General features: G+C 45.8%; 1 protein-coding gene and 1 pseudogene across 1 annotated transcript in view; both read right to left on the bottom strand.

Moving 5' to 3' along the window:
* GLS (glutaminase) overlaps positions 1-13,305 on the bottom strand; it is a 281,149-nt gene that overhangs the window by 10,951 nt on the left and 256,893 nt on the right. The window contains exons 15-16 of the mRNA XM_033944403.1: positions 3,791-3,852; positions 1,537-1,613 (exon numbers count right to left, since the gene is read on the bottom strand). Coding sequence (XP_033800294.1) covers positions 1,537-1,613; positions 3,791-3,852 — 139 coding nt within the window. The remainder of the gene's footprint in view (positions 1-1,536; positions 1,614-3,790; positions 3,853-13,305) is intronic.
* On the bottom strand, positions 2,046-2,154 carry LOC117361679 (annotated as a pseudogene).

The raw sequence follows: 13,305 nt of genomic DNA on the forward strand, positions 1-13,305 counted from the left end.
AATACAGGATGTCCAGTGCAGTACTCGAAGAGACCCTCAGGAAAGAGATTTGGGAGTACTGGTCGACAAGTTAATGAAGCCAAAAGCACAATGTGCAGCAGCAGTGAAAAGGGCAAACAGAATGATAAGAATGATTAAGAAGGCGATCACAAACAGATCAGAGAAGGTTATCATGCTGCTGTACTGGGCCATGGTATGCCTTCACCTGGAATACTGCGTCTATCACTGGTCGCCGTACATGAAGAAGGACACAGTACTACTCAAAAGGGTCCAGAGAAGAGCGACTAAAATGATTAAGGGGCTGGAGGAATTGCCATACAGTAAGAGAGTAGAGAAACTGGGTCTCTTCTCCCTTAAAAAGAGGAGACTGAGAGGGGACATGATCAAAACATTCAAGATAATGAAGGGAATAGACTTAGTAGATAAAGACAGATTGTTCACCCTCTCCAAGGTAGAGAGAACGAGAGGGCACTCTTTAAAGTTGAAAGGGGATAGATTCTGTACAAACGTAAGGAAGTTCTTCTTCACCCAGAGTGGTAGAAAACTGGAACGCTCTTCCGGAGGCTGTTATAGGGGAAAACAACCTCCAGGGATTCAAGACAAAGTTAGACAAGTTCCTGCAGGTATGGCTAGTCTCAGTTAGGGCACTGGTCTTTGACCTAAGGTCCTCCACGTGAGCGGCCTACTGGGCTGATGGACCACTGGTCTGACCCAGCAGCGGCAATTCTTATGTTCTTATGTAGATGTGGTATGAACATGTGCAGCTTACTGTATTCAGTACATTGCAACCCTGCCCATACCCTTCCCATGCTCTGTCCATGTTAATGCCTCCCTTGCAGTTACACACTATGCCACTTACCTGCACACTTTCATAATGGGACTTAGTTGATTTGCTTCCACTTACATGCGTTAAGTATACACATACCCATGAAAGTGCTGGTATTTTGTACATTTACACAATCAAGTAAATGTGGGCACCTGGTTATACAATTGTCTAGTTGTTAAGGTAGCCAGTGGCATATCCACAGGGGGGCCTCGGGGGCTTGGCCCCCACCCCCACTTTGGACTCAGGTGCCCTTTAAACATCAAATTTATGGCTGGTGGAGGCTGTTCAAGCCCTGACAACCAAAGAGATTTGCCACTGGAACCCCCTAAGAAGCAGGAAGTTGGTGAGAGGTTAATAAATTGAGCATGCATGGAACTGTTGACATCAGAGGCTAGAGCACCCACCAGCTTCCTCACTACTCAGGCAGCATGGACGAGGGGCTCCAGTGGCAAATTTGTTAAGATGGCAGAGTGTGAGCATTCCTACCAGCAAAGGTATGATGTGACAGCAGGGGGAGAAAGAGATTAAATGCTTTTTCCTCCCATCCCCTCCAAAATGAAGTTCTGGTTATGTCCCTGGTGTTGCCCCCAGAGGTTAGACCCAGCTGAGCTGGAAGTCCACAAAACAAGAAGCAAAGTGCTAGTTGAAAATACCCCTAAGGTCATTTGATACTCTTACTCCATAGAGAGCAGGAAACCCAGAGCCATTACCTTCTGCAGAGGCTACATGCAAGGCTGTGCGCGAATCATAGTCCCTCTGCTCCATGTCCATTGCAGACAAAGCAAACCTGAGGAGTCAGGGGTAAAAAGAACATCAAAATGCTAAAATGATACATTGTTTTTTTATAAAAATACCATATAAATAAAAAGAGACCAACAGTTAAAAGATCTGTCTGGAACTTATCTGAACAAATATTTCCTAATATCACATCCCCCACCTCCCAGCCCTCCCATGGACCAATTAAATTGTGTTCAGCCAGCTTGTTTGGGATCCAGGATTTTATGTATGGTGCTTTGAGTTGCATGCGCAAAGTTGGGAACATGCCCAATTGGGGAATGAGACAATTCAGCACAGCCGTTTCAGGATGGCCAGTTCAGCATGGACCTTTCAGAGTGGTCATTTCAGCACAGGACAGTTCATCGCAGCCGTTTCATCACAGCCCTTTCAGAGCAGACTTTTTCATCTCTTAAGATGCCCTCTTAAAGTTAACCTTTTACCCTGGAAGTCTTCCATCTGAACAACTTTCTATTTCAATATAAAGGGAAACCTTATTAAACTGATAAGAACAGATACTATATTTGATCTTAGCCAAAAGGCCAAGAAGCGATAAGGGGCAACTTTATGAAGCGCCTGATTGATCTGTGATGATGCCCCCCCCCCAGCTTGAAGTCACCAGATGATGCAGAAGCAGGAAAAGAAGACCATAGGTGGGTGAAGAGAAAGCAAAGAAGCACCAGTGAGGGCCAAGGGGCGGCTATGCCCCCCTCTTTCAAACTTTTGAAGTCACCAGATGATGCGGAAGCAGGAAAAGAAGACCACAGGTGGGTGAAGAGAAGGGAAAGGAAAGAAGCACCAGCGTGTGTGTGTGTGTGTGTGTGAGGGGGGGTATTCCCCCCTCTCTTTCAAACTTCGCAGCTTCAGCAAGGTAAGCGCTCGCCATTACAACGGCTGCAATGAAATGGCTGCGGTTAAACGGCCATGCTGAACCAACCTAGACCCTGCCCAATTTGCACACACGGCTTAATTGAATAATGAATCAATCAGCACTGATAATTGGCATCTTAACAAGCAATTATTAGCACTAATTGAATTTAATTGAAATTTATGCACATAAATTTAGGTGCTGGTTCTGTGTGTAAATTTTATGCACAGATCCAAAAGGGGAACATGGCAAGGAGACGGTCATGGCCAGATAAGGGGAATTCCTCAAATTTACATGTGCAGTTATAGAATAAATGGGATTTGTCCCTAATTTAGGTGCATGGATTTACACATTTCAGTTGATGTAAATGGTCACACCTAAATTTAGTCACAGATCCCAGGCAGAAGAACTATTTTATAAACCGTGCTTGACTAAGTGCCATTGATAGAATAGCACCAAGCTGAGTTTTGGTGGGCCGATTTTTTAGGTGCTATATATAGAATTTAGTCCATAGTTAATTGGAGAAGTCTGGTCACTAGCAAAGGCTGTCTTATGTTTAATCAGCCAACTTTATTCATTTAACTTTGGGTATATTCCACAGATATTCAGTGGGTGCATGACTTCCTTTAAGTCACACTGTGAAAACGGCAGAGATGGGATTCTAGCAAGCGTACTCCTCAGAATCCCACTTTGGGCTCGAATACTAGGGTAAAGTTACAAAATATTATAAGTTATAAAGTTCTCCTCTTAGCCTTTAAGATCAAGACTTCTCACCAGTCTGCTTTCCTTGATAAATATCTTATTCAACATACCCCTTCCAGGGTCCTCAGGTCCACTAACCAGAACTTACTAACAGTCCCTCCAATTAAAGATTTATAGTATACCAGAAACACAATTTTCTCTGTTGTCGTGCCCTCTCTTTGGAATGCAATGCCATCGAATCTTCATTATGAAAATTCCTTAAACAAGTTTAAAACACTCCTCAAAACATTTCTCTTTAAATATGCTTATCAAAATTCCAACTGAAGACCCAAATAAAAACAGGACAACAAAAATGCTTCCAGGAAGCGATATCCCATTTTTATCTTTTGTTTTATCCTCCCCTCCTTTCCTCATTTCGCTTTTTATTTATACAATGTAATTTAAAAACCTTCCCTTCCCTTTTCTTTTGTCTCACATCCTTCGTAATCAAGTCTTTGTATCGACATTATCCCCCTTATTATTGTAAACCGACCAGATACTTGTGATGGTCAGTATATCAAAATATAAAAAAATATATATTAATAATAAAATTGATCAAACATTTCAAACAATCAGTTTACCTTCTGAGTGCTGATACATCGCCTGTATAGGCAGCAAACAGTATGTTTATTACAGATTTCACCTGCAAAAGACAAAAAATGAAAGGAATGTTGTTGTTTTAACATGGCAAATGCACTGAAACATGTTACAAAGCCTGATAAAGCATTCCCCTACATGTCTTCACTACTGAATAATATTATCTCTTATAAAATAGGATGTTAATCAGCTGTACCAATAAGCTTTAGACTGAATGGTAAAGGAATGCTTTAAAACCAAATACTGATAGACACAGATACCAGTCATCTGACTCCATAAAACAAAACACATTAAATATACGATGTGAATACAAGATGCCATTAAAGTTTGCATGAGTGTTAGAAAGTTAATACCGCAGCTAGGGATATGCATTTAAAAAAATATGGTTTCAGGGTAATTTTTGGAAATTGTTTCACACCTTAATTTTAATTAAAAAAAAAAAAGTCAGGTGATAGAACTTTTTAATGTGTTAATTGACTTAAGACACATTAATTTGTTGATTAATCTGCTTAAATTGATTTACAGGGGCATTTTCGATATGACATCCAAATTTGAGTTTGGACGTTTTGTGGAACATGCACAAAAATCCAGTAGTGAAAATGACTATTTTTGGGGAAAAAAGTCTATCTTTTACTTTGAAAATGGCCATTTCTTAGACATGCTTGCCCTCAGTATGGGGCTCATAATCAAAAGAAAAAAACCGTCTACAAAGTGGCCTAAATGGCTACTTGGACGATCAAAAAGCCTGATCTTCCAAGTACGCATAACCAAAGCTGATTTTAGACATATCTAAAACCAGCATCGGCCTTTCCCCTGCCTCTAAATGCATAGAGCGAAAAGAGACATTTTAGAGGAGGGGAAAGGGCGGGAGGTAGGCCGACCTAGACATAGTCATACAGCAGGTATAACCAAAACTTAAACAGGCTGCCTAGTCGGCACTTATATGTTTTGACTTAGACCAAGTCAAAACAGGTATAAATGCTGAAAAAGGGGCCGCTGAGCTGATCGCAGCTGCTGCGATGAGCTCAGCGGCCCCGACAAACTGCCCACCCCCCACCACAACCATCGTGGCAGGAGAGATGGCTCATCTCCCCCGCCACGATGGCCACCCCCCCAAACCGCGCCACTTCGGGGCAAAGTTTGCGATCCTCACCCCAAAGTGCCGTGGTTCGGGGGGGGGGGGGGTGGCGGCCAATCGCCATTGTGGCAGGAGAGATGCCCAATCTCTCCTGCCGTGATCTATTCCCCCCTATCGGATCGGGCAGGAGGAAGCCCAACCCCTTCTGCCCCGGTGACCCAAGATCTCCCCGACATGATCAGGGCAGGAGGGATCCCAGGCCCTCCTGCCCTGGCAACCACCCTACCCCCACCCCCACTGCGATACAGGCAGGAAGGATCCCAGGCCTGCCTGCCCACAACGTATCCCTCCGAACCCCCGATCTGCCAACCCCGTGACACAACCCCATACCCCCGAAACCCCATCCTGTACCTTAACAAAGTTGGCTGGCTGGACGGGTCGAAAGCCCATCCGTCCGGCAGGCCTGCCATCCTCAGAATGGTCGGCCTTAGGACATGATTGAACCAGGCACCTCAAGCCCCGCTCACAGAAGGGGCCTTAGGCGCCTGATCCAACCGGAATTGGCCCAGTTGCCTTAGTCCCCTCCTATGGGTGGGGCCTTAGGCACATGGGCTGGGTTGGCCCCATGTGCCTAAGGCCCCTGGGCTTTGGACCCATCCGTCCAGCCAACTTTGTTAAGGTACAGGGGGTGGCGGGGGTAGGGATGGTGTCGCAAGGTCAGCAGGTGGGGTTGTTTCAGGGGGCTGATCGGGGTTGGGGGTAGGGGGGGCCGCCTGGGCAGGAGGGGATTGGGCTCCCTCCTGCCCATATCGGATCGGTGGGGTGGGGGTCACATCGGAGCAGGAGGGATTGGGCTCCCTCCTGCCCATATTGGATCAGCTGGGTGGTTGCTGGGGCACAAGGGCCTTGGATCCCGCCTGGCACAATCATGTTGGGGGGGGGTCTTGGGTCGCTGGGGCAGGAGGGGTTGGGCTCCCTTCTGCCCAGATTGAGTCGCGGGTTGGACTCCCTTCTGCCCGATCCAATCTGGGGGAGGAGGGGGGTGGATAGCAGCAGGAAAGATGGCCAATCTCTCCTGCCATGATGGCAATCGCTCACCCCCCTGAACCGCGGCACTTCAGGGATGAGGATCGCAGCATTGCTCACCCCGATGGGCCGCCATTCGTGGGGGGGGGGGGGGGGGGCATCGCCATAATAGCAGGGGAGAGGAGCCATCTCTCCTGCCTCGATCATTGCTGTGGGGGTGGGAGGGGGTGGATTCTGTAACCGGTGTTCTTTTTGACATCGGTTACAGAATCTAGCTTTTAGGCGAAGGACTGGCTTCTCCTTCGCCTAAAAGGCCTGGTTTGGGGTGTTTGGGACTTAGGCTGTTTTTTTTGGTTGGTAATGTGTCTTAAGTGTAGACATAGTGGTGGTCTGGGCGTTTAAACAGCTGAACATAGAGGCAGGCCATTATATAAAAAAACCCTCCTTTTGGATATGTTTTTTTTTTGAGAATGGACATTTTCCCTGCTTCTACTTGCAGCGTTTAGGGGCTAGGCCAAAAGGGGACTTAGATGGTTTTTTTTTTTTTTAAATTATGTCCCTCCACGTCTCTTTGAACCATTTTCGGGGTGGGGGGGTGTCTCAAACCCTTTGCAAGGCCACATTTTGGATTTGGAGGTACTTGGAAGGCCTCAAAAAATAGTTAATGTCTTATTAAAGAAATGACAATTTTGCATGAGGTAAAACTCTTTATAGTTTATAAATCTTTCCTTTGGGTTAAGTCTTAATAATATTGTCATTTATAGCTAAAGAGACATATGACCAAGAAACAATTTTATTTTACTTTTGTGATTATAATAAACATACCAAGGGCCTCAAAATAGTACCTGGCGGGCCGCGAGTTTGAGACCACTGGTCTAGCCCCAAATGCCCAAATGGTGCCCTGTGCGTTTTCTAAAATGTTCAATTATTGCTGAAAAACAACCTAATCCTAAGCCCACACCTAGTCCCACCCAAACCATACCTTCAATACTCCCCCTTCAGATTTAGATGCACTGCAGACAACCATCATAGAAATCTGTCTAGAAAATGAATTTCAAAAATAGCAAATTGGAAGGGTTTGTTGAGCAAAACGTCCATGTGCCTCTTTATGCCACTTTTTGGATGTTTTTCTTTTTTTGAAAATAAACCCCTTAGTATGTTAAATTTTTAAGGTGTGCTAATGAATGCACATCATTAATAGCCATTAGTACTAGTCCATAGTATGCAAGCGTTAATCTAAGGAGCTAAACTATACTGTATAACCCATATCATTTAACTCATTTGTCCAAATATGTATGTTGCCTTGAAATCCTTTCTGAGCTCTCTGGGGAGGATGGGATATAAAGTGAATTAAATAAATAAACTAACATGTGTGGTAGGTACAGGAAGGTAAATGTATTGGTAAGTGCATTTTTAACAGATTTCTCGATTACTGTAATGCCAATACTATTGACTCCAAGTGCAAACAAGTGTTTCTGTGCAAAACTAAAATATCTGGCTCTCAGTACAATTTAGAGTTCGATTTAAGCTACTTATGCCAGCGTATCAAATCAAGTATGGATTAGGTCCACAATCTTTGCAGGAGAGAATTTTGAATTCTGTTCTAAGATTACTTTGTGGTCTCAGTGGGGAGCTTTGCTTTGGATTAAAGTGATCTGTGAAGTCTTAAAGAGTGGGAGGGATAGTCTATTCTACCATAAAGGGGCCAACATTCTATATCAAGACATTAAATTTACTAGCAGACATCCAACACATCTCCCAGGTATTGGATAATTACGCTTCAATGAGCAACAATCAATTAAATGCGTGTTTAAGAAATAAGCTCTTCAGCCTCCTTTGATTGATGCTCATGGAAGAGGAATCACCTGGGGGGAGGATTAGTGAGTCTAGTAAGCTTTTATGATAGAGCGTTTGCATTGTTTTTATAATGCTATTTGATGTGCATTTTAACAAGTGTAGGTTTGGAGTGGCAGAATAAAGGGCTAGATTCACAAAGCAAACCGATTGTGTACCGATTGGTTTGCGAGCCCTTTGTGACCCGATTTATTAACCTGTGTAGCAATCCCATCCTGATCCGTGCATGCAAATGAGGGAAATCGGCATGCAAAGTAGGAAGGACACGATTCACTACCCTTTTCACCTGACACACCGACTGACTGGCCGATCAAGAATGAACGACTGGTGAGGACCAATCGCTTGTGTAAAAAACTCCACTCTGAGTACTGCCTGCCCCGACTCTTTTCTCTCTGCCTGCCCAGACTCTCCTGCTCTCTGCCGCCCTTCCCCGCAGTGCGAGCCCGTGGTTTTAAAGTGGGGCTGCACTGCGGGGAAGGGCGGCAGAGAGCAGGAGAGTCAAAAATTGCCACACCCCCCCGTACCTAAAAGTTGGGAGCAGGAGGGGTGCTCAGTCCCTCCTGCTCTGTAGGCCTCCAGCGGTGGGAACAGGAGGAACCGCAAAGTCCTACTGCTCCTTCTCCTTCGCCCTGCCTGACGCAATGCTGGCCTTAGGCCCCACCCCAAGGGGGAGGAGCCCAAGGCACTTGAGCCAATCAGGGCCTTGGGCTCCTCCCTGTGCATCACATGATGCAATGAGGCAGGGGCCTAAGGCTGGCATTGCGTCAGGCAGGGCGGAGAAGGAGCAGGACGACTTTGCAGTTCCTCCTGTTCCCACTTCTGGAGTCCTACAGAGCAGGAGGGACTGAGCACCCTTCCTGCTCCCAACTTTTAGGTATAGGGGTGTCGGGTCGGGGGGGCGTGCTGGTTGGGGGGGCGGTGTGTAGGGCTGGGAGCGCATGGGGGGGTGTTCAGCACGAAGGGAGGCTTTTTTTTTCTTTAGGCCTGATATTTTGCGGCCTATTTAAAAAAATGGGGGAAAAAAAAGCTGGCAGAGCCCTGACAGCAGTGACGGAAGGCTGCTTCTCCTGTCACTACTGTCAGGGCTCTCCCCGACCCAATCCGATCCGTGCCTCCGATCACCTCCATTTGCATGAAGATGGCTGGTGAATCGGTTGGCCTGCCTCCAATCGCACAGGGATCAGAAGTGAATCTAGCCCAGTCTTCATAAATAAACACCTGCAGAAATACAGCTGTGGGATGTGCACTGTCCACCTATTTGTAAATATTTCTGTATGGGGAAAGAGTACATTCAAAGTAAAGATACTGCAACTATATACAGTTGATGCAGAATTTAGACACCCCTAAATTCAATGTTTCATTGAATTCTTAATTGAACAAAAGCGGACACAACCTCTACAAGTTGGATAGAGAGAACTTAATACTTTTTATTGAACTCTCTATTCTAACAAGAGGGAAGGTGAAGGGGGACTTGTATATTGCCTTTTTGTGGCTTTGGCATTCAAAGCAGTGGGCACTGGAGGATGAAGTGACTTGTCCAGAGTCACAATGAGCAGCACTGGGATTTGATCTCACAACCTCTGGGTGCAGAGGCAGCAGCTCCACCAGTGAGTCACATCTTCTGCCCAACAATGTTTTAATATAGTGAAAGAAAAAGAGTGCTCAGTTATTAATGTATTTTGACCAAACACAATGTGTTATGTGCTATAAGAGCAATACATTTGTTCAATTGCCCACTGGCTTGCTCTGGAACCATATAATGCCACGTAAAGGAACATCCCCGGTCTTACAAGCCATAGAAAAGTAATCTCTATGTTTATAGATGTACAAAGTTCAAATTTGTTTTAGCCCACGAGCATTCATGAAATTGTTCATAACACAAAAAAACATTGTTCAAATTTAAACCTCTCCCATGAAGACTTACCTATAATTTCTGATGATCAGCTCAAAATTCAGAAGCTCAATGAGGTGCCCTGTTTCACTTGCTTTCTCAAGAGCTGATTGGGGGGGGGGGGGGGAGGTGGATTGCGCTTTTTACAAAACCGTGATAGCAGTTTTTAGTGCAGGCCGGTACACTGAATGGTCTGTGCTGCTCCCGACACCCACAGAGTTCCTATGAGCATCAGGAGCAGTGAAGAGCACTCAGCAAACTGGCCTGCCACTAAAAACTGCTATTGCAGTTTTGTAAAGGGGGGAGGAGTGTCTGCTAAATATTTTTCTAAAGTCCATTTGAGAGCATTGATTTATACTTCTTGCTCTCTTCTGTGTTTCCTGGTATTTTACTTTCCGCTTTCTCTGGGGCAGGAACTAGTTCAGTGGAAAGTGACAGAGGGTAGTGGTCAATGGAGATCACTCAGAGGAAAAGGATGTTACCAGTGGTGTGCCTCAAGATTTGACTCTTGGGCCTGTTCTTTTTAACATTATTGTAAGCGATATTGCTGAAGGGCTGACTGGTAAGATTTGCCTCTTTGCAGATAATACCAAAATCTACAATAGAGCAGACACCCTTTATGGTGTGGAAAACTTGTATAAGTATCTACTGAAGCTTGAGGAGTGTATCTGAAAACTGGCAGCTAAGATTTAATGCTAAGAAATGCAAGGTCATGCATTTGGGCTGCAGACACCTGAGGGAACGGTACGGTTTATGGAGTGAAGAACTTTTGTGCATGAAAAAGGAGCGGGGCTTGGGTGTGATAGTATGTGATGATCTTAAGGTAGCCAAACAAGTTGAAAAGGCAATGAGAAAAAGCTAGAAGGATTCTTGGGTGCTTAGGGAGAGGAATGGCTAGTAGGAAAAAGAAGGTATTGATGCCCCTTTATAAGACTCTGGTGAGACCTCATTAAAATATTGTGCATAATTTGGAGACCGCATTTTCAAAAAGACATAAATAGAATGGAGTCTGTCCAGAGGAAGGCAACTAAAATGGCTTATAGTCTCCATCATAAGGTGTACTTTTACCACATTCAATATGTATACTTTGGAGGAAAAGTGAGAGAGGGGAGATATGAGAGAGACGTTTAAACACCGATGTAGCATAAATACATGAGATGAGTCTCTTGAAAGAAAACTCCAGGGTGAGAGGGCATAGAACGAGGTTAAGAGGTGATAGGCTCAGGAGTAATCTAAGGAAATACTTTATCGAAAGGGTGGTAAATGAGTAAAATACTCTCCGAGTAGAGGTGTTGGAGACAAAGACTGTGTCTGAATTCAAGAAAGAGTGGGACAGGTACGTGGGATCTCTTAGGAAGAGGAGGGGATAGTGGATGTTGCAGATGGGCAGACTAGATGGGCCATTTGGCCTTTGTCTGCAGTCATGTTTCTGTTTCTACTCTTATGCTAGTGGGCAGAATCGGTCATCTACAGGCCTAATTCCCTCAAACTACGGTCAACATTTGTCTGGGTTTCCCCAGAATTGTCCTCCTGTCTAGTGCTTTTATCTGGTTTTGTTGTGGGGGCAGGCTATAGCGGTGCAGTAGTCTGTAAAAAAAACTTCAGAAATCATCCCGGCATTATGCCTACTGCGGTCAGCAGTGCTAGTAGAAACGCAGAGCACAGCACCATAGAGTTCAGCTCAGGTCACATGTGAGTTTGTACGGCAAGCACAAGGACCTCTTTTATCCCACCTCGTGCAGTGCATGCAGCTGGCAAGGAGAGAAGAAGCCGGGACTTAGGAGGGACTTGCTGCACCATTCTGCTGCCAGCTCTGCAGCTTACATAAAAAAATAAAACCAAGCTCCTGCTAGTGCTAGGGAGGAGAGTCTGTCTGACTCCAGTAGGAAGTGCTCCTGCTCTGCTGTTCCTTGTCTACTCTCTCTGCAGCCTGTGGGAACCTGCCAGCAAAGAGCAAGCTGCACTCTCTCCGACACCCCTGTTGCTCCTGTAATTACTCCCTCTCTGTAGTTCTACCTGTGGGATTTTGGAAGCTGTCACCCCGCCTTGCATTTGAGTCACTACCCTCACTCTGATCATCTGTTAAGCCGCAGCTGGCTCACTGCCATGGTAGACTCCCCACCCCCTCCTGATTAGAGAAGACAGACAGATAACGGTATCTCAATTAGCTGCAAATTTGGATATCAGCTATGGATCTGCATTTGCCAGATCCATGTGGAATGCATAATGCCATAATGCATGTGGAAGTTGTGACTAGTGCTGCCTGATTCACTTTGAGTGAATTGATGCGAATTGATTTAAAACATACAAAAAAAAAAAAAAAAAATCGGCCTCCCGATTCGGTGACTGACCCTCCCTCTCGCCCTCTAAAGCAAGAGTGGCAGCGCTGCCTCTTGCTGGCTGGCTGCTGCCACTCCTGCTTTAGAGGGCAAGGGGGGAGGGTCAATCAGGAAGTGCTGGTGTCTGGCTCCCCCCCTGGCCTTCCGCATATCCATTTACTTAATTCCGGCAGTGGAGCTGCCTAAAGAGAGGATCGCTGGTACTTTAGTGATCTTTGCAGGTTGCCTTTGGCTTCCAGATCTGTTTCCTCTGACACAATCCTGCCTCTGATGTCAGAGGAGGGGTGAGACAGCGGCAGAGGGAAGACAGCTCCGGAGGCCTATGGCAGCCTGGAAAGATCGCTAGCACCAGCGATCCTCTCTGCAGGATGCTTCGCTGCTGGAATTAGGTAAATGGATAGACGGGAGGTCAGGGGGCTCATGCAGGTCTTCGGGGGGTGCAGTCCTTCGGGGAGGGGGGCAATCCTTCAGGCATGGTGGGGCAGGCCTTCAGGGGAGATGGTACAGGCCTTCAAGGGAGACGGTGTAGGCCTTCAGGATGAGACAGGCTTTTGGAGAGGGGGTCCTGGTGTAGAAGTACATGGAGGGAGGGAGGTAAGGGAGGAAGGGGGGGTTCAAAGAGACGTGCATATGCTAGACTTTGGGGGGGGGGAAAGAAATAATGGGTCTAAAAACAGAGGAGGGAGAGAGATGGTGGACAATGGGATTTAGGGAGGGAAGAAACAAAAAGGGAGAGAAGTTGGACACAAGGGATGGTGTGGAGGGAGGGATAGAGATACTGGATAGGAGGGTAGTTGGGAAGAGAAAGGGAGAGATGGTTGTGGGGTGATGGGGAAGGAGGGAGATGCTGGACGAAAAGGTAGTTGAGAAAAGGTGGATCTGGGGATGGAGATGAAAAAAAGGAAAGATGCCAGACCTCCAGGGGAGGGAAGGGAAACGGAAGGGGAGGACAGCAATGGAAGATGGTTAGCACAGAGAAAGGAGACTTTGGCAAGCAAGTTATCAGAAAACAACTAGAGCCTGGGACCAACAAGATTTGAATAATGACCAGACAACAAAAGTTAGAAAAAATAATTTTATTTTCTATTTTGTGATTACAATATGTCAGATTTGAAATGTGTATCCTGCCAGAGGTGGTGTGTTAGATCTCGAACGTGAGCTAGGATTTAAGAGAGGAAAAGTATTTTTAGTTTATTTTGTTTACACCACAGCGCCAGTGTGGTTTGGAGAGGGTAAAGGGGGTAAAGAGGCTATAAAAGGGGTGAAGAGGCTATAAAATAAACCCACCAGGATGTTTGGGAAAAAAACCAC

This window comes from Geotrypetes seraphini, chromosome 5 (genome assembly GCF_902459505.1).
Source record: "Geotrypetes seraphini chromosome 5, aGeoSer1.1, whole genome shotgun sequence".
In the NCBI taxonomy this organism is placed as follows: domain Eukaryota; kingdom Metazoa; phylum Chordata; class Amphibia; order Gymnophiona; family Dermophiidae; genus Geotrypetes; species Geotrypetes seraphini.